Raw genomic sequence first — 18,683 nt, forward strand, 5'->3', positions numbered from 1 at the left:
ATGAAAGAGTGAATCAGGCTTATACAAACCACCTTAATTCTGACATTTCTTAACTTTTAGTTGTTCAAGAATGTAAAGATTGCATACTTTTAACACAATTTTGTATGCAATCTCTTAAATTGTGCAATATTTAAATCCTGGGAAACAAACAAACAAATACCATCATATAAAGCCACCCTACCCCTCCCCAACTTGCCAAGTTGTTAGCAGGGTTTGTCTGTATCTTTAGAGACTAAGTTGTAGCAAAAGACCATTGCTTTTTATATAGACCTGCTACAAAAGATGAATGGACATACATATTGTCAATGGATTTCACACTTATTTGCAGTAAAGAGTGCTTAGATATGTGAATGTAAAATTTAATTCCAGGTTCTGGAAAACTGTGTTTTCTTGTAGTTACAGATCCTTCTACCATTATCCCTCCTGATCCCTTTCTACTTTTCTATTGTCTTCTCTGCCTGTGCTTGCTCATGGTTCACTAGGGTACTGTTTCTAGGCTCAGCCTGGGACTTCCTCCACCCCTTTTTGTTCTTTTCCCTAGCCCCTTTTTCTATCCTGCTCTGCTTCTGCCCTTTTCAATTCCAGCTCCTCAATGCTTAGCTCACTTGCACACCACTTGTTCAAATCAGGTTGCAACCTTATTCCCCTGAGATGCCCACAGAAGGAACAGTCTCTTGGACACTCTCAGTCTCCCTTTTCTCAGTTCTAGTGCCCGGAATTTGAATGGTCTCTTTCTGCTGACAATAATCACTGTAGCATGTCTTGTTCAGGTCTTGTAGCTTTGGGTACATCAGGGGTATCAATCTGGCTTGTCATCCCCAACCTGGACCTAAACTGTGGGACTCCTCAGAAGGCTATGCCACTACCAAAATAAGTTTTTAAAGGAACTCTGCACCCAGGAATTCAGCAACAGGGCAAGTGGCAGCAAGGGTTCTGAGTTGTGTCCAGGAGTCCTACTGACCAGCTGACATGATATGCTTCCCTTGGATAGCACATGTAGAGTCCAGACTCAGACAGGACCTTTATGGAAATGTCTCAGATCACATGGACTTTTCTGAAAATTTAGCGAGTAAACTTTAATATGCTTACTAAGCATGTGCAAACTGAGTTTAAGAGATTTGTACCTTGACTAAACATTGGTACCTTTTCCCAGGAACAGAAAAATGCACAATCTCTGACAAAGGGACTATTCCCTACTAAATCCAAACTCCTTGCTTTGTGAGACAAAGTCTCTTAGGAAAGTTACTGTAAATTCTTTTGTAACATGGGAAAAACAATGCATTTCCCTTATCCTGTTCTTGGGAACAGCTAAACTACATTGCCAACACTTTCCAAAAATATTCAGCTACAGGCAGACATACAGCACAGAAAATTTCAGGCTGAGCTTGGTAATCCTGAAAACAGGATTTTATAATAGTAAGTGTCAGGCAATTCTAGTTGTGACACCACTATCTACATTGGTTATGCTTAAAGAAGCCAATGAAGCAGGGGGAAAAGTAGTTTTAACTTACAAAATGTACACAGCAAGGAAAGTAAGGAGCATAAATATTAGAATGGCAAGATCATACAGTATGATAATTATCAATTTAAATTAAACTCCTCAGAGACAACATATTACACATATATACACACAAACACATATATATATGCATGTGTGTATATATATATGCATTTGTATGTGAGTATATGTGTAATGTGTGTATATATTTTAGAGTTATCCAATTATACACCTAAGAAAGCAAGTACTTATCCTAACTTTGCAGTCTACTAGGAAAAAGAGGTGCACTGATATATCGGTTTGATATTGGATCGGCATCGATATAAACTGATTGTATAGGAAATTGGCCTGATGTGGCTGATAATTTGGCTGATAAATGCCTGTGTGTGCACGCAGCTGTAGTGTAGCATGTAGGCAGTGAGGAGCACAGCTCACCGGTTTGGAGAGCTGCGTGCAGCTGGTAAGTCTGGTTGGGGGGAGAGGAAGGAGGAGACAAGAGAAGGGCTGTGGTGGGGCAGATCAAGGCCCCTGTGGTGAGGCAGGAGTGGAGCTGGGACAAGTGCTGCCCAGCCCGGGTGGTGCAGGTATGGGACAAAGCCACTGCTTATCCAGGAGGGGGGGAGGAGGGCCTCAAGACCTGTGGGACGGGCTAGGACTGGGGCTGCGTGTGGCTCTTCCTGGCTGGCTCTCTGCAGATCTGAGGGCACATGCCTCCTCCATACCCTCCAGGATGAGCAGCGGGAGTAGTGGCGGGAGCCACCAGACAAGCGGGCGAGTGCTGGACCAGCAGCTCTTAGATGAGTGACATGCAGTGGTGGGAGCCATCTCCCTCCCAACGCTTCTCCTCCCTCCCCTTGGATGAGCTGCAGTTCTGTCCCGCAACTGGTCTGCCCTGGCTGGACAGCACTTGCCCCAGCCCAACTCCTCCCTCACCACAGGGGCCTTGATTTGCCCCACCACACCAGACTTACCAGCTGCATGCAGCTCTCCAAGCTGCTGGGCTAGTATCGGATCAGTATCGGCCAATACACCTCCTTAAAAACTGGCTATTGGTATCGGTCCCAAAAATCTCAATTGGTGTACCCCTAGTATTAATTCCACTAGATGAAAGAAGCCATCTTAAAAAGAAAATTCTAAAAGCATATTTAAAACATTCTCATTTTGTTTTACAGATTAATGACTTAGTCAACCATGCATATTTTTAACTGGACATCATCGTCATCATCATCATCAACTGAATTCACTTCATAGTTTCACTTCACTAGTCTAAGACAAGGGTGGTAAACTCCTGGTTCGTGGGCTACATTGGCCATAGTGCTGTGTCATCCAGCCAACAGGGCTCTCCATAGGTCTGGAAGTTTGGAAGCAGGGGAGCAGTAGCACTGTTACGTTACTGCCTAGTTTCCTGACCGTGAAAAACCCCAGGCCCTGTGGGCTGGATGTGGCATCCTATCCTAGTGTGCAGGGCTGGGCCCCTGGGATCCAATCCCTGTGAGTGGGGGATGGCATCAACCCCCTGGGATCCAAATCCAGCACCCAGAGGGTAAGAGCAGGCAGTGCTGAGCCCCACTGACAATCCAGCCTGCAGACCATCCCTGTGCCACTCAGTTAGCTGACAAGGCCAAAAGGTTGCACACCACAGGTCTAAGACATCTGTTACACTGATTAGCTGCAGATCTCTTGCTAAAATTTGCCTGTACCTCTAGCAATTTCTTCTCTTCCTATAACATTCTTCTTATGAGGGAACGAGATAGTACATGTACGTAATGATAAAGTAACCACAGTTATTTAGTTTTTAGCAATGCTCTGCATCTAGGCTCATTCCTTCAATCATATCACTATTTAGGAGGACAAGGGTCTTAAAAGTGGCCAATTACTAGGTTAAAAAAAAAAAAAAAAAATCACAAAGAACTTCTGGGCTTCTCATGGATTTTGAAATCCCATACTGCTCATTATTAGAAGATACTTAATTTTACAAGCTCTGATTATTTTCTGAAGTAATTTCTAATGGGGTAGTCACAGTGCCTCTGTTCTACACTGAGGACAAACTACTACATTCTGATTAGGTGAAATTTTAATGGATGTGTGTCTGTTGGTATTTGTAGATAGACAAAAATTTTTAGAGAAGTTCATACGAGTTCTCTAATAGCCCTAAACTTTTCAGCTGCATCTTCTGGTTCTTTTAATCTTTGGGCATCATATTTTGTATCTTTAGGGATTGACATCCATGTTTTTCAAGGCAATCATTAAGACTGTTACCACTTCTTAGAAACTAACAAATTTACCATTTGGCTTTTTTTTTTTTTTTAAAGCATCGGTGCTCTTGTGTTTTCACTAGCTGCAGTTATTTTTATGAGCCTTTTATAAGCTTCTTACATAAAAAAAGTTAATTGATTTTAAATCAATGCAAATCAAGCCCATTAGGATTCTGTCTGCCTTTTATCAGTAATTTGAGATAAAGCTACCAAACTACAACAAGCATTGCAAAGCTCATCTGTCTATATGCAAACCCTTACTAGTATAGTTTCCCACACCATTTAGGACGGGGGTGGGCAATTATTTCGTCTGCAGGGCGTCTAACAAGTTTGGGTAAACTGTCGAGTACAGAAAGGGTAGCTTTGCCCTTTGACAGGTGCCCTGCCTCCTAGTCACCACCTTAGGACCATAAGTTCCGCCTCCTAACCCCTGACCTTTGCCACCAGAAGTACTCCTTTTGGGAAGGGGGTTTGCCAACTTGGAACTAGAAAGAGAACAAATTATATACTAACAATCAAACATCTACAATGACATATTTTAACATTATTATTTCAAAAAATATTTTTGTCCTGATTTGTGTGTTTGAGTTGTATATATAGAAGTGATTGCATAATAGCCCAAAATGAAGTCTTACTTTTGTATATAGTGAGGGGAAGAGGTGTGGGGGGGCTGTGGGTGGGTATGGGGTTTGTGGGAGTCTGTGGGGAAGGGCGTGGGGGTGTGTGGAGAGAGACGGTGACTAGGGAGTGTCTGGGGGGTGCGGGGGGCCCTACAAATAGATTCCTCCCACAATGCACATAGTCCCTGCTGCCAGTGGCAGCAGCAGCAGGCACAGCCCTCACCCCACCCTGGCAGCGCACCATCCTGACAAGCCCCAGGACTACACGTGGCCAGGCTGCTGGCTCCATTGCGCCGGGTTCACATACCTGAACCCTATGCGATGAAGTCTGCATTACAGGTCATGCAGCTTAGCCAGGGCAGCAGGAAGAGGGGTGGAGCTGGCCTGGATCCATAGTGCAGAGCTCTCTGCCATTCCCCAGGACCTCTGTGCAGCAATGAGCGGAGGCAGGCCGCCAGCTCCATCGTGCAGGGCTTGCCCCAGAGGTGAGTGGTCCAGGCGGAGAACCCAGGAACTATATGCAAGCCCTGCGCCTGCGCCAGCCCCAAGCTCTGTGCTCCTGCTGCCCTGCCCTGGGTCCCACTGGCTCTGGAACACTGGCACAGGTCCTGCACTTATACCCAGCTGCTGCATTCGTTTCTGCCTGCTGCCACCACCACTCCCTCCTACTCACCACTAGCATGTCTCTTTATATTAGTTTACATGCATTTTCCTGAGTACTGTTTACCAGACTTTCAATTGTTATGAACCAGACACGAAGTCTTAGTCCTCTTTTGCAAGGCAACTAGATGCCTTGATGCATTTGAAAAAAATATTCAAAGGATCTTCTCCATGTTTGATATACATGTGTTGCACCAAGTTTTCATTCTTGATTTATGTTTCAATAAAAAGTTTGATTTCAGTTAGAGAACACATATTAAGTTCCAAATAGAAGAAACTGTCTCTTAAGAAAAACCTCAAGATACTTTATAGGTTTAATACAGTATGTTACTAAATCTGCAAAACAAGATTTTTTGAAAGCCATACATTTTGAAAGATATGGAGATTTTCACATAATGCCCCAAGTCCTCTACCACAGAAGCCAACAAAGTTTTGCCATCAACATCAAAGGAAGCAAATACAAGTTCACTGATGAACCTAAGTCTGATAGCATTCCAGCTGATAGGGAAATAAGGGTGAGGAACGATACCATAAAGCACTGGGGACAACCTGTCTGGCAGGTATACCACAATATCCCTGCACCCTCTGGGTGCCACTCCAATCCCTTTCCTTATCTACTGCTCTGTTTCCTTGCTTCCTGCCCCACCTGTTGACATGCCGCCTGTCACTTTCCTAGTCTTCACTTGCCACACCCAGAGGCTGCCTCTGCCACTTCGGGCACGCATGCCACAGGATGGCCACCCTTGCGATAAAACAGCACAATGCACCTAATGTAGAGGGCTGTGCCATATTTGATTAAAACTAAAGTACATGATCTTATTGAATAGACACTGATTTCAGAGGTGTAGGGTGGGTGTATAATCAAATACCATATTTTCTTGCATACAGGCCCCTGAATAAGATACGTACTTTGTTTTTCAAAGGCAGAAGGCAGGCAAAAAAAAAAAAAAGAAAGAAAGAAATGTCTTGTAATAAGCAACTGAGTAACAGCTAGGTAGTTCTCTGTGGATTGTGTACAAACTTTATCTTTGTTTTTTCCTGGTAGGTGGCAGAAATTGCTTGTACCATATTTCTTGGATACAATGCATACTCCATTTCCAACAGCTGTTTTTGGAAAATAGGTGTTGTATGCAAGAAAATACAGTAAAATACACGCACATTTATGTAAATATTCAGTGCAATTAGGGAGAAACAAATATGCAACCTCAAAAATATTATTTGATCATAAAAATGTAGACAAATGCATGCCTTTAAGGGTCAAAAAAGGAGCAGTGCACCAAATGCACATTCTTTTTATATGCAAGGCAAAAATGAGTAACTTTTCTTTATCATCACATTTTTTGTATCTTGACTTAGCAAGGATTATAATGGTAAGAAATTCTAATTTCATATCTATCCAACCCTTTGCTTCCATTCATTTAGTTCTATTACAGTTTGACTGTCAATGTCGTAATATAGCCGATGTGACAGAACACTAAATTAAAGTCAGGTATTTACCATTTCTGAATTGGAACCATTGTGCAACTTCATAGCTTTTTCCTGTACATTTCCTATAACGGCATCTGCACAGAGGGCAAGGGATATAAGGACCACACCTTCAAGAAAGTAAAGAGGGGAGAAAACTGTTCAGAGTGCTGATTTACTAAACAAGCAGAACAGTAACAAAGTGCCACTTCAAACTTGCCCTCAAATCTTGAGCTGCAGGGGGGTATCATTTTAAAAATGCTAGCTAAAACTATATCTGTTAGAAGTTTTTTTAATTTTGCTTTTCTTGTACTGGCATATAGGAAACTGTTTAATTTGCATTTCCAATAGGAAGGTAAATAATGGTGAATTATCCAGCAGTGACCAATCATCAGGAGTTAGTAGCAAAGGGAAGCAGGGGGGCAGTCACTGGCAAAGAACTGGAACAATGGCGAGTTATCCAATGTGCAAATTAACCAAAGCTTACTGTATGCTTCTTATATAAAAAAATCCATCATAATTCTTCCTTTTCCCCACAAAAAATTTGATAGGGGCACTTAATCCCACAGTTAAAACACAAATAATTTGAATCAAATGAACTATTTCCCATGCACTATGGTACCTTATAGGAGTTTGTATTTTTTGGGGGGGAATCTATTGCCTTATTAAAATGCTTTGAAGTTTTATTCCACATCAAGTTCATGAACAATTCACCTGGCCTTTAAAGAAAAAAAAAAACTGTTTTCTAATTCTGCTATTTAAGTGTAAGACTAAATGGACAAAATGATCTTTCAATATACCAATTCAAATATTTTGATATTTAAAAATCTGCCCCGCCAAACACCTTTACTGTAACATTAATAAAGCTAATAATTCTCTGTATAGGAAGACTAGAGGGGACAAGAGTGGGCATGGAACCCATCATCTCCTATTGCTCCAGGCAGTGTTCCTAACACTGACTAGTACTGCCAGTAGCCTAGATAAAAATCTCCCTTGCTGGTTGCTGCATAGATCTAGCAAAATGTACCCTTTTTATATGTGGTCTTCCCTCTTTTAAAAGCACAATACTTCCAATCACAGCTGCTTAAGAAAGTAACTTCCAACTTCCCAGTATGACAATGCCAACAGCAATTACTGAGCTCTAAGTATGTATTCTATTTTAAAAATTAATTTCCTTCCTAGTTACAAATACAAAAGTACACTGGCAAATGCCACTTTGTTTCCTTGGCTGACAAGAGCAGTGGATGAACGGATCCTTGAGTGAGGTATATTTCATTAAGCCAATGTGTTTCTCTTGCACAACAATGCTGCCCCTGGATTCCACTGGTACTAAGGAGCCTTAAATCTAATTTACACAATTCTGCATGGCACAATTTTTTATCAAGCTGATGCTTTAAACCACTCAGGTTTTCTGTTTTTAACATTTGTATCAGACAGCAAAGATTACTTGTTCTGTTTAACCTCACAGCGCAGTTTTGCTTCCTTAGGCAAAATTGTGACATGTAAATAGATTTGCCCTTGACAATGTGCACGTTTAAAGAATTCTGATTAAATTACACGAGTAAAGAAATGCTTCCGCTAGAATCATACAAGTTTGTGTGTAAATGCTTTCAATATATTTATGATTATGAACCACTAGAAGGAAATCTGACGTTATTTGGTGACTAGCAACTAGACAGTATAAGGCAAGTGAATTCCTAGGAATTTGTCATTTTGGGGTTACAATCCAGAGTAAAAAGTTAACTTTGTTTTGAAAGACTTAATATGTTTAAGTCTGTAACCAGGTTTTCTTTTCACTATCCTTGCATATATTTCAAATGTCAATTTACTTTCTGCTTCCTATGGACATCTTCATTGAAGTTTTCTTCAGGGTGTCATCAGGAGTCATGGAATAAAACCACACAGAACTACTAAAGGACAAGGTAATATTATGTTATATAATAAACGCTCTTTAGAAATATGTCACACTTAAATTGGGAATACAATGACAGCAGTACATAGACTACTGTAAGCCACCTTCAAGCATGCTTCTTATGCAATGTATTAAGCTGTTTTCTACCTCCATCATTTGGCTACTAAAATAAAAGACTTAACTTCTACACCTGTATAACCCCCCTCCCCTCTCTGAAACACTACATAGGTAGAATGGGAATAGGTCTGGATAAATAAGTAGGATGGGAATCAAGGTAAAGATATAACTTGCCCAGGATTACAGGAAGTGAGTACCAGAACCAGGAAGAGAACTTGGACTTAGTGTTTTGATACAAAACAGTGTTTCAAACCCCAGTTTTGTGACCTATTATATTCTGGATATCAATATACCTTTGGTTGAAACAGATCCACAGCATGTTAAAAACAAAAAGGTAATACTGTCTGTAGTGCTATAGTGACAATTTTCAAACACTAGTATCTACAGATGATTTTCTCACTCAAAATTATTGATTTTGGCACCAACATAGTCCCACTTCCTTCAGTTTGCAACATCTTTCCAATCAAATTAAAAATCCCCAAAAGAAATCTTTAAATGTGTGGACTATTTAAATTTTGCATTTTCACATTTAAAACCCATTCTGAAAGCAGAAGGAATAATATGCACCTTCATATGGCATTACATTTGGGCACACTTATTTAGCAGGCACCAAAAGTCATACCATCTTCACATCATACCCATTTCTCTCATTCAACTACACATCCAGTCATGTGTGATGCTAACTAAAATGTACGTTAAATAAATGCAGTAGATCCTATAATTCACAGATGGGAAATAGTAATGTTTTCCAGCTCTAATACACACAAATAAAACTATTAAAAAGGCAACATAGCAAACTCATGAACAGAACTAAACAAATATTTGCATTCAGACACTTATAAAATAAACTGGTATACTAACAAGGCAAGTATTGCCAATGTAAAAACACTGTCAAATATTTAAAAGCACTAATTTATTAGAATAGTTACAAGAAAGACTTCATAATTTGTACTAGGTTAGAAACTTATGCTCAGTCACAACCCCCTCCTGCCCTCAATATAAGGGAGACCTTTTAAAGTCTGAAAACTATTAAATATAATTTAAAACAAATTTAAGAATTATTACATCCTTTCTAGCAGTGTTTGGTTACTATTAAATGTAAACATTATTGAAGACCAAAAAGAGGTCTAAAACAAATAATAAAAAAGGTGACACATATAAATGAAAAAAGTGTTCCAAAAGCAGTCATGACAGGGTGGCAGCACACCAACTCCTAAACTTTCTGCTTTACGTTATTTTTTTAAAATCAGTCTCCACTGCTTCATCTTTAACTTTTGTCATCAAATTCATGAGTGACTCCCACTTTTTCCTCTTCATCCAAATATTTACTCAATTCTTTATCAGCCCTTTTTTTTCCAACCCTAAACTGTGACATGGTTCTCAGCAGTACATTTCTGGCTTCTGAATGGACAGTTCCCCAAAATGACCTACAACTAGGTTGTTCAGCACACACAGAAATGTTGAAAAAAAAATTCTTCCAATGTAGCTAGCCTGCAAGGACACAACTCTTTCCATGATAATGAAACAATCTCATTTGATCTGCACTGTTTTATAAAACACTTGCTTCTTGCTTTACGATTTGCTGTCTTTGCCAGAACTTTTCACTTGTTTCCACATAATTTATAATTTGCACTAGACAGTACAAGGTCATCAGCTGAATCCAGGGTACTCTGCAAAAAAGGTGCTGTAGCAGCATGGTTCAAGAAGCCAAGCAGCACTGTGCAGGGGAGCAGTCACTTGATTTACCTTGGAGTTTTTCTCAATCTTTTCCTCTTCAGCTTTTGTAAGGACTTTACTCAGCATTATCACAAATTTGTATTTTTTTCTGCTTAGACCAGTGGTCTCCGAAGTGGGGTGCGCAAGACGATTCATTGGGGTGCGGGAAGAAAATATTAGAACTTCTATTTATATTTATATAAATATACATATATTGGGGGTGTGTGCTCAAAAATTTTTTCCTGATAGGGGTGCATGATTAAAAAAGTGTGGAGACCACTGGCTTAGACCATCATTCTCAGGTTCAAACAACAGAAAATTATCACTCTTCATATTCTGAATGGGCTCTGTACGGTTTCAAGCAACAATATGAATTTTGAGTTTTGCATCCAAAAGACACTGGAGTTAGCAAAGCCAAGAGAAATTTCCAACAGCCAGAGTCCAGAAGCAAAGCTATGCAGGCTCAGAAGTCATGTGCTTGGTGCTCTTTGGCCTACAGGTGAAACCACTCACTGGCCTACTTTGTATTGCTCTCCCAGGCAGCCAAATCAGGAAGCCCCAAGCGACCAGCTGGTTCATCAGATAGGGTGGGACTGCTAGTTAAAGTCTGGCAGGTTTGGCCAGCTGGGCAATTAGTTTGGGCTGGGGGACCTGTTAGGACCCCTGACTGTCAGTCACTACAGAAATAACTTTCTGTGGACCAGATATGCCAATTATATTTTTAAACTTGTCATGCATATATTGGGCTATGAAGTGATGCTCAGTTGTTCATCAGAATGCAAAACTCAATGTTTGTCAGTTGTCATGAAACCGACACCGTTCCATCAAGATACCAGAGACAACCAAGAAACTTATGCAATCACATCACCAACTCTGCTCTTTATTTCACTTCTCCCACTTTAAGATACAGAAGGCTTCCTTCAAATTGTGTCCTACTTGGAACTTTGTAAATTGGATGTGTAGAAGCACTTAATGTTTTCAAGTACACAAAATGGTGTACTTCTGGCATGGGTACCAGAATACAGTGACGTCTATTTTCTGGTCATTGGGAAATATGCCTAAAAACCTAATACCCAATTTGATGAACAAGTGAAGGCCTTCCAGGAGTGAAAAGTTTTGAGACTGACATGCATGGAATAGCAAAATTAGAAAATGTAATGCATTATAAAATGAAAAAATAATTGTGCTAAGCTCCACTTTTATTCTAAGATCCCATGCTTTGGGATGATGATGCCAAACAAAGTTGAAGGATTATGCAAAGAAAAATGCTGAGACATACGAGTTTCCCCTTTCATATGGTTTGACTGAAATAATCTAATCTTTGACAGCAGCTAGACACCCATTACAAAAATTCAACCAATAGTTCTCCATTCTAACTGTATCCTATCTACTCAGAAGAACAGAACTTGCACTTCGCTTTAACAGTTTTTTCATATTCACTTCTAGTAATTAATTTCCACACAGACTACTTTGGCTTTTCCTGACTCTTCATAGTTTATTAATGCCTAACTAGCTCACAATCCAGAGGCTTGTATTCAAACATCCCACTACCTAGCTAGGTTTGTTTCTAACTGCTCTATTCCACAAGATTCCAGCCAATCAACATGTTTTCTCACTTCCTGGATTTTTAAACTCCCATGCTGCATAGAGAGGGAAGGAACAAATGAACCATCCTTTCCACAAAGCCCAGGGTAATCACAGAAGCCTGTGCCACCTCAGGGGTTCCTCTTCTCTCTGCAGCTAGTAGAGCAGAGGTGGGCAATTATTTGAGCTAGAGTGCCACTTAAGAAGTTTTGATGAGCTGTTGTGGGGCTATGGGGGAGTAGGAAAAAGTAGGGAGGGGTCCTGAGTAAGGTCAGCCCAGCAGCAGTGCGGGGGAGGTAGCAACTGATTCTCCCAGGCCTCTTTGCCCTGCACCCATAGGCAAGCAGGGCCGGGGCCTCAGAGCAAAGCCACAATACACTCCCTGCATATCCTTGCCTGCAGAACCAACACCTATTGCAGGGATGCAGAATTACGGCTCTACGCCAGTCCCCGTACTGTCATCTCCCCCTGATCCCAGCTCTGCCCCTGCCCATCCTGCTCCCAGATGCCATCCCCATTTGCCTGCAGCCCCATTATCTGCCTGGCTGAGCATGCCCTGCCTCAGTCTCCGTGGAAACCCTGCCAACCTGCCTACTCCCCACCACCAGTGGCTGTGGTGTGGACAGGCTGGGGGGCCAGGTCCATAGGTAGCACCCAGAGTGAGCCACTGCTGCAGGGGCTACCAGGAAGCTGAGTCTGGCTGCTGGGCCACCTCTGCCCCACTCTGCACCTGGGGGTGGCAGGACCTGCTGCACATGCCACGGCTGCCCCCTTACACTTGGGCCAGACAGGGCCAAGGAACCCACCAAGAGCTGGTTAGAATCCCTCTGTGGGCTGGATTCCATCCACAGGCTGTATTTTGCCCACCCCTATAGCAGAAGGTATCTAAATTAGGAGCAGCAAAACTGCAGCCCCACTTGGCCTAACAGCCTACAAGAACTCAGGAGAAGAGCAGGGCAAGATCCACCTGTGTCGAAACATAAGAGAAGGCTTGTACTATGGCTGCATATATAGCAAGGAGCTTTGTGTTATTAGTGAAGGGAGGGGAGTCTGCCCGTGTGAATCTTGACCCCTGCAACACTGCGTTTACTAACAGATGGCACCATGATGCAAACCTACATAATGGAATCCTTAGCTTGCTGAAGTATTCACCCAAATTTGAGCACATATTATTCAAGCAGAGGCAATGATCTGGTCAACTAACATTACCAAGACTGGTCAATTGACTGGCTTATACTTCGGAACATTTGTCACTGAGACTGTCAATTCTACAGAAAACATGAAAGTAGAGAGTTTGCAAAAATATAAAGTCTGAAATATTTACTTAGCAAAACCAAACTTACCTTTTAATGTTAAATGTTTAAAAAACAGTCAAACAGAATTTCATCTGATTTATTAACTTATCAAAAACTTTTATTTCTGGACTGAAGAAAAATATAAGGGGTAATATTTTTGGAAAGTTATAAGTTCCTAATAACTGGGACTCAGAATAAAAATGCCTCTTCTACCATAGCTGTAGTACTGCTAGTGCAACAATATAATAAAATCTACATTTTCAGTATGACACCTTAAGGCATTACCACCAAAAACTCCTAAAAAAACTTTTATGGAATACTCACTCTAGGCAAAATAAGAATTTTATTAAACCATAAAGTACAATGCTTCTTTACCTGTCAAGTTGAAATTTGGTGCAACTGTGCTGTCAGCTAAAGTAAACCATATTAGGCCGAGACTCATACACATTGCAGCAGACACATCTGCAATATTATAACGTTTTCCTATAAAAAAAAAAACCCCAGACAATACAAACAACATGAATATGACCATGTAATCGGTGTTAGATTTAAATCTGTTTTGGTGTTTATTTGGGCAGTAAGCAAATAAAAGCATTTCCTTCATTCAGTTCTGCACTGATACACAAGACCCAATGTCCTGCTTCCCACCATCTGAGGAGAAAACTTAATAGGTACCTCTCTCTTCAGCAGCAGTTCCAAAATTTTTTCATGATGTAAAGAGCATTTTGATAACAAAACTGTCTTATGAGCCATCTCTTTTATTCACAGTGGCAAAAACCATATTTTCCCTTCAATGGGGAAGAACTGATATCACTTCAGGAAGAACAATTGTTTACTTAACTAATACTACTTTCCCATATATATAGTATACTTCAGTTCTCTTTAAATGTAATGACAGAAGGAAACAAGAACAGCTGTTGCCATTTGGCTAGCCATTTCTCTGCAGACCACCATCAACAGGTTAACAGGCCAGACTGGGAACTACTACTTTAGAATCCAGACCTCCTGTTGTTGTTCAGTGGTAGAATCCTTGTCTGGCCTACAGGAGACACAGGTTCAATTCCTGGATGCACGTATAACCACAGCCATTGAGGCACCAAATGTCTGGACTTGGTCTGGGCTTTTAGGCCACTGAAACAGTATCCAAAGAATGGTGAAGCAAGAAGGAAGGGGGTGTGTGTGCGTGCGTGCGTGCGTGCGTCAGGTCCTTCTGCTCTAACACAAGTCATGATCCAGAAGGATTGACGGCTGCCTACTATTTCAGAATCCTGTACTTCCAGGCAATGATTTTTTGGGGAATGAGGTGACATCCCGAGCATGTCATCTGAATAACATGTTCCCTTCCCCTAGAACTGTACTTTCAATATGTTCTCAGCTGCTGAATATATAGTATTATATAATCCAAAAATACTATAAAGTGACCCACAGATACCAAATTGAAATGACATACGAAGATTCCATTACGAGAAAAAACCTGAAGTTTTCATTATATATACAATATTTGCCTTCTAGTATGAATTATTTTGCTTTTTTAAACTTGTCTATTTTATTTCATCTCACTCCTGAAAGAATCACAATGTTCTACTCTGACTATAATACATGGAACTAACTACTATAACAGGAATATTAAATGTTGAGCTCTGTACTAGAATAATATTGCTTGCTTGAAGCTTCATCGACCTTAAGCAGCCCTGCATCTTCAGGTACAGAGTGGGAATTTTTCATAATATACTGTGATTCTTATTTAAAACAAAATATTTAAGTATGCCATATATATATTTTTTTTTAATAATCACTATATTATGATTTTCAGTGAGATTCATTCAGCAGAACCGTTTTTATTTTTGGATAATGACATCAAGAAATATAAAATTAATTATGTTTCTTTTATATAAATTATAAATGTTTGCGAATTTGTAATGGAACTTTTGCATGCCTAAGAAAGGTGGTTTGTTAAAACCAAAACTTTATACAGAAAAAGGGTTGGATTTAAAAAACTTTCATTAAAAAAAGTTAAACATTTTGTAGCAAGATTAAGGCATACCTTGTATAAAGACTCCTCCTATCATAACTGGAATAAGTTTACAGCATTTGAAGATGACTTGAGTAGGATAGTTTAGATATCCTAGTGAGGTATTTGATAAACCCATTGTACCCACTGTTAAAAAGGCTATCATCATGTAGGTTTTGCCAGGAATTCTGCAAAATATAAACAGATGGAGGGTTTTTTTTTATACATATACATAGACATACATACATATATATATATGCAACACTTCTAAAAAGTAAGACTTTCATACTGTGAAAAAAAGAAAAAAGTTTTAATAATGAGCCAAAATTTCCCCAGGATTCCGTTTTTTTTACTGAAATTGCATAAAAATTTTTGCAATTTCAATATTTTTCAACTCGGTTTAAATGAACTATACTTCAAACTTTAGTGCCTTTCATTTAAGAAGTATAAAACATATCATGAAATGTTAATATATAGCACTCTTCTCAGACATTATTTCAATTTACAAATGTGGGAACCAAGACAAAGATATTAAGTAAAAGAGCAAAGACAGCACAGGAAGTTGGGAATCAAAACCAGATCTCTTAAATCTCAGTTCTGTTCTTAACTAACTTTCCCTCATAATGACTGCATAACAGTTTATATTACAACCACTTTCATGTTCAAATGCTCATAACTTTCTGAAATATTTATGGTTCAGACTGTTTTTTTTTAAAATGTATTTTTGTAAAGTTAAAATAAAAGTGAATCTCTCTCTATTTTTAGAAGTTGGGAAAAACCCATAGTCAATTTCAAGTAAATGTTATGCTTCTTTAATAACTTCATAGAATAGGATGAAGATAGTTTAATGCCAAATCTCACCCAACTAACTTTCAGTACAAGGTATCTGAGCATTCAGATGAACACACTTTTGATCTGGTAAAACCACTGTCTGGTGACAACTGTAGTTTGCACACAAGCAGAATGCTTCTAAGTATTACAGTAGTAAGTTTGTGAAGTGAATTCATCAACACAAACATGCTGTGCATCAAGTCTGGCTAACTTAAGAACAAGCTAAAAATATCTGCACAGGGGAACAGCAAACAAGGTCAAGTCTTGCTTTATTCACAGCAAATTGTGCTAAACTGGCATGCTGCACACAGGGCAGGGTGAGAGATTATACAAAAGATTCTAAATCAAAGAAAAGGCAGAAACATAATAATGATATTTTTCATTCTTAAATACTTACAAAATGCTACCCACATTACAGAAAATGTAATTTCAATATAATTTCCAGTGTAACGTATAGTGACACATTCCACTAGTTTTTACAGGTGGTTCCATTTTGTCAAACATATTAACGCCCATTTAAAAAGAAACTTAACAAATTAACAACTCTGTGTAACCTGACACATTACTTCATTTTAGAATATCTCAAGAGGTTCTATAATTTAGAATCTGTCAGCATCTAAAATAAATCATGCTTTCCAGAAGCTGTCTATACAAGTGTGTTATGATCTAAAGTGTAACAGCTAGAGTCTTAGCCCAGGATCGCGTGAGGCAAATTGGGGATGAGAGAGTGAAAGAAAAATCATGGACACTAATACTACAGAAATGCACAGGCACAAGAGAAAAAACAAAGCAACATTTAAAATGTACCCTTTTCAAACGTTTTCTCTAAAATGTCAGTAAATTTAGTAACCTCTCTGCTCCCACCAAAAAGGATGGTCTTTAATGGGCATGTTTATGCTGAGCCATGCAGTCAGAAACCTAATTTATCTAAGATATCAGAAGCAGAATAGTGGAACTCCACAGAAGTAGCTTCTCTGAGAAGCAGGGTAATGCAGCTTTAAGTATTGCATGCCATCCCTCGACAGTAATCTAATGATTAGATACAAATTTTAAAGCGCCCATTTGTACATCTCTAAAGGATCAATGCCTAAAATAGTAGCTTATGTTGCTGCTTACAACAGACATATGTAAATTATAGGAAAAGTTATTTACTTGTTTCAAGGTTTCTGATACAAATATGCACAGTAGCATAAATTTCTAGTTAATTAAGCTAAACAATCAAATATAAAAAAAGGTCGACATTTTAGGACTTGCTAAACTAAATGCATGTTTGAAAGCTTTCAAACATACTTTCAAGGACAGTTGGCTCTTTTGGTCTTCAGTATATGCATGACAGTGCACATGCATGCACACATATATGCTAGTTGACAGAAAAGTGATGTATATATTTTCAAATCTCAACTCTATTTATCAAATATTGTATTTTATTCTATGACAATCCATGAAATTGACTCAAAATGTTCTGCATAGTATCAGCAATATTCATATTTCATATTCAAATACCAGAAGGCAGATTTTTCAAATCAAATTGGGGGGAAAAAAACAAAACAAGACATTTACTTTTTAAGCTCACTTAAAAAAATACGTACCGTCTCCTTTTGTCCTGAATAAGCTGAAGTTCTATTAGTCCAAAAATGGAATAAAACCCAAATTGTACTAATGTAAGGTACCAACCAAAGGGCTTAAAACCCTCCACTGAAAATATCAGTTCCTATTGAAAGAAAACACATTCACACCCAAAACATTAAAATGTGATTAGTGGACCAGTTCTCTCATTACAAGTCTGCAATTCTTGTGCTTTTAATCTATAAACATTAAGTAGAAATCATCTACAGTATGTGTCACTTAAGTATTGAAGAAAAGCATGATTTAAAGATTGTGTGAAAAAAGAATAGGGAGAAATGTATCTACAACGAAGTTAATGGAGCAATACATCAGAGAACTACGAACATCCATCACAAATTGGAAAGGACTTGATGTCTGGGTTTTTAACTGAATTTTCAAAATTATTTATTTAAGTTTGACTCTGGTTCTAGCCAGAATTTATAAACTGCTCATAAAGATTAAGTTATATACAAATCAACACCTTTAAGAGACAAGTTTATTAGAAATTTTCATTTCTAAAGAACCCACACGTAATATTTTGAGTACCTAAATTAAGTAGCACACATGAATTTATAAGTCTGCAGGCTGCTAGCATATTAAAACTGGTGGTTTGAAAAAAATGTTATGAAAAAATATACATATAGTACTGTGCACAGAATGATATGGATGTGTCAATTATAGGCAGAGCTGGTGACAATGCCTACAGGTTGCCTGCCTAATATTTTCCAGGATAAGACTCTTTTCTCAGTTACCAATAACTTTAACAAAATAACTGCCTCGGCTTAACTTTTTTTTTTCCTTTTAAAAAAGTTTCAACAAAAACTCTTCAGCTGTTTCTGAAACTGACATTAGGGGAAAATATTTTTTTTTTGGTCAAAATTCTTATAATCATTTCCTTGAGAAACTTTTGTAGCTGCATGCTTTGAAATAGATATTAACAGTTTGGCTCAGTCACACCAGGCATTTTTACACGCACAAGTACCCAGTGCTGCATTGCTTATAGTTTCATAGTTTCTAGGATCGGAAGGGACCTGAGTAGATCATCTAGTCCGACCCCCTGCCATGGCAGGAAATAATACTGGGGTCAAATGACCCCAGCAAGATGTTCATCCAAC

General features: G+C 39.0%; 1 protein-coding gene across 2 annotated transcripts in view; it reads right to left on the reverse strand.

The window, feature by feature from the left end:
• The window catches only part of SLC35B3 (solute carrier family 35 member B3), a 39,837-nt gene that overhangs the window by 12,773 nt on the left and 8,381 nt on the right, over positions 1-18,683 (reverse strand). For both annotated transcript variants that reach the window (XM_019543126.1, XM_019543118.1), the window contains exons 3-6: positions 17,553-17,674; positions 15,166-15,320; positions 13,497-13,604; positions 6,531-6,628 (exon numbers count right to left, since the gene is read on the reverse strand). In XM_019543126.1, the coding sequence (XP_019398671.1) occupies positions 6,531-6,628; positions 13,497-13,604; positions 15,166-15,320; positions 17,553-17,674 (483 nt within the window). The remainder of the gene's footprint in view (positions 1-6,530; positions 6,629-13,496; positions 13,605-15,165; positions 15,321-17,552; positions 17,675-18,683) is intronic.

This window comes from Crocodylus porosus, unplaced genomic scaffold, assembly GCF_001723895.1.
Source record: "Crocodylus porosus isolate Cpor-Errol unplaced genomic scaffold, CroPor_comp1, whole genome shotgun sequence".
Taxonomy (NCBI): Eukaryota; Metazoa; Chordata; order Crocodylia; family Crocodylidae; genus Crocodylus; species Crocodylus porosus.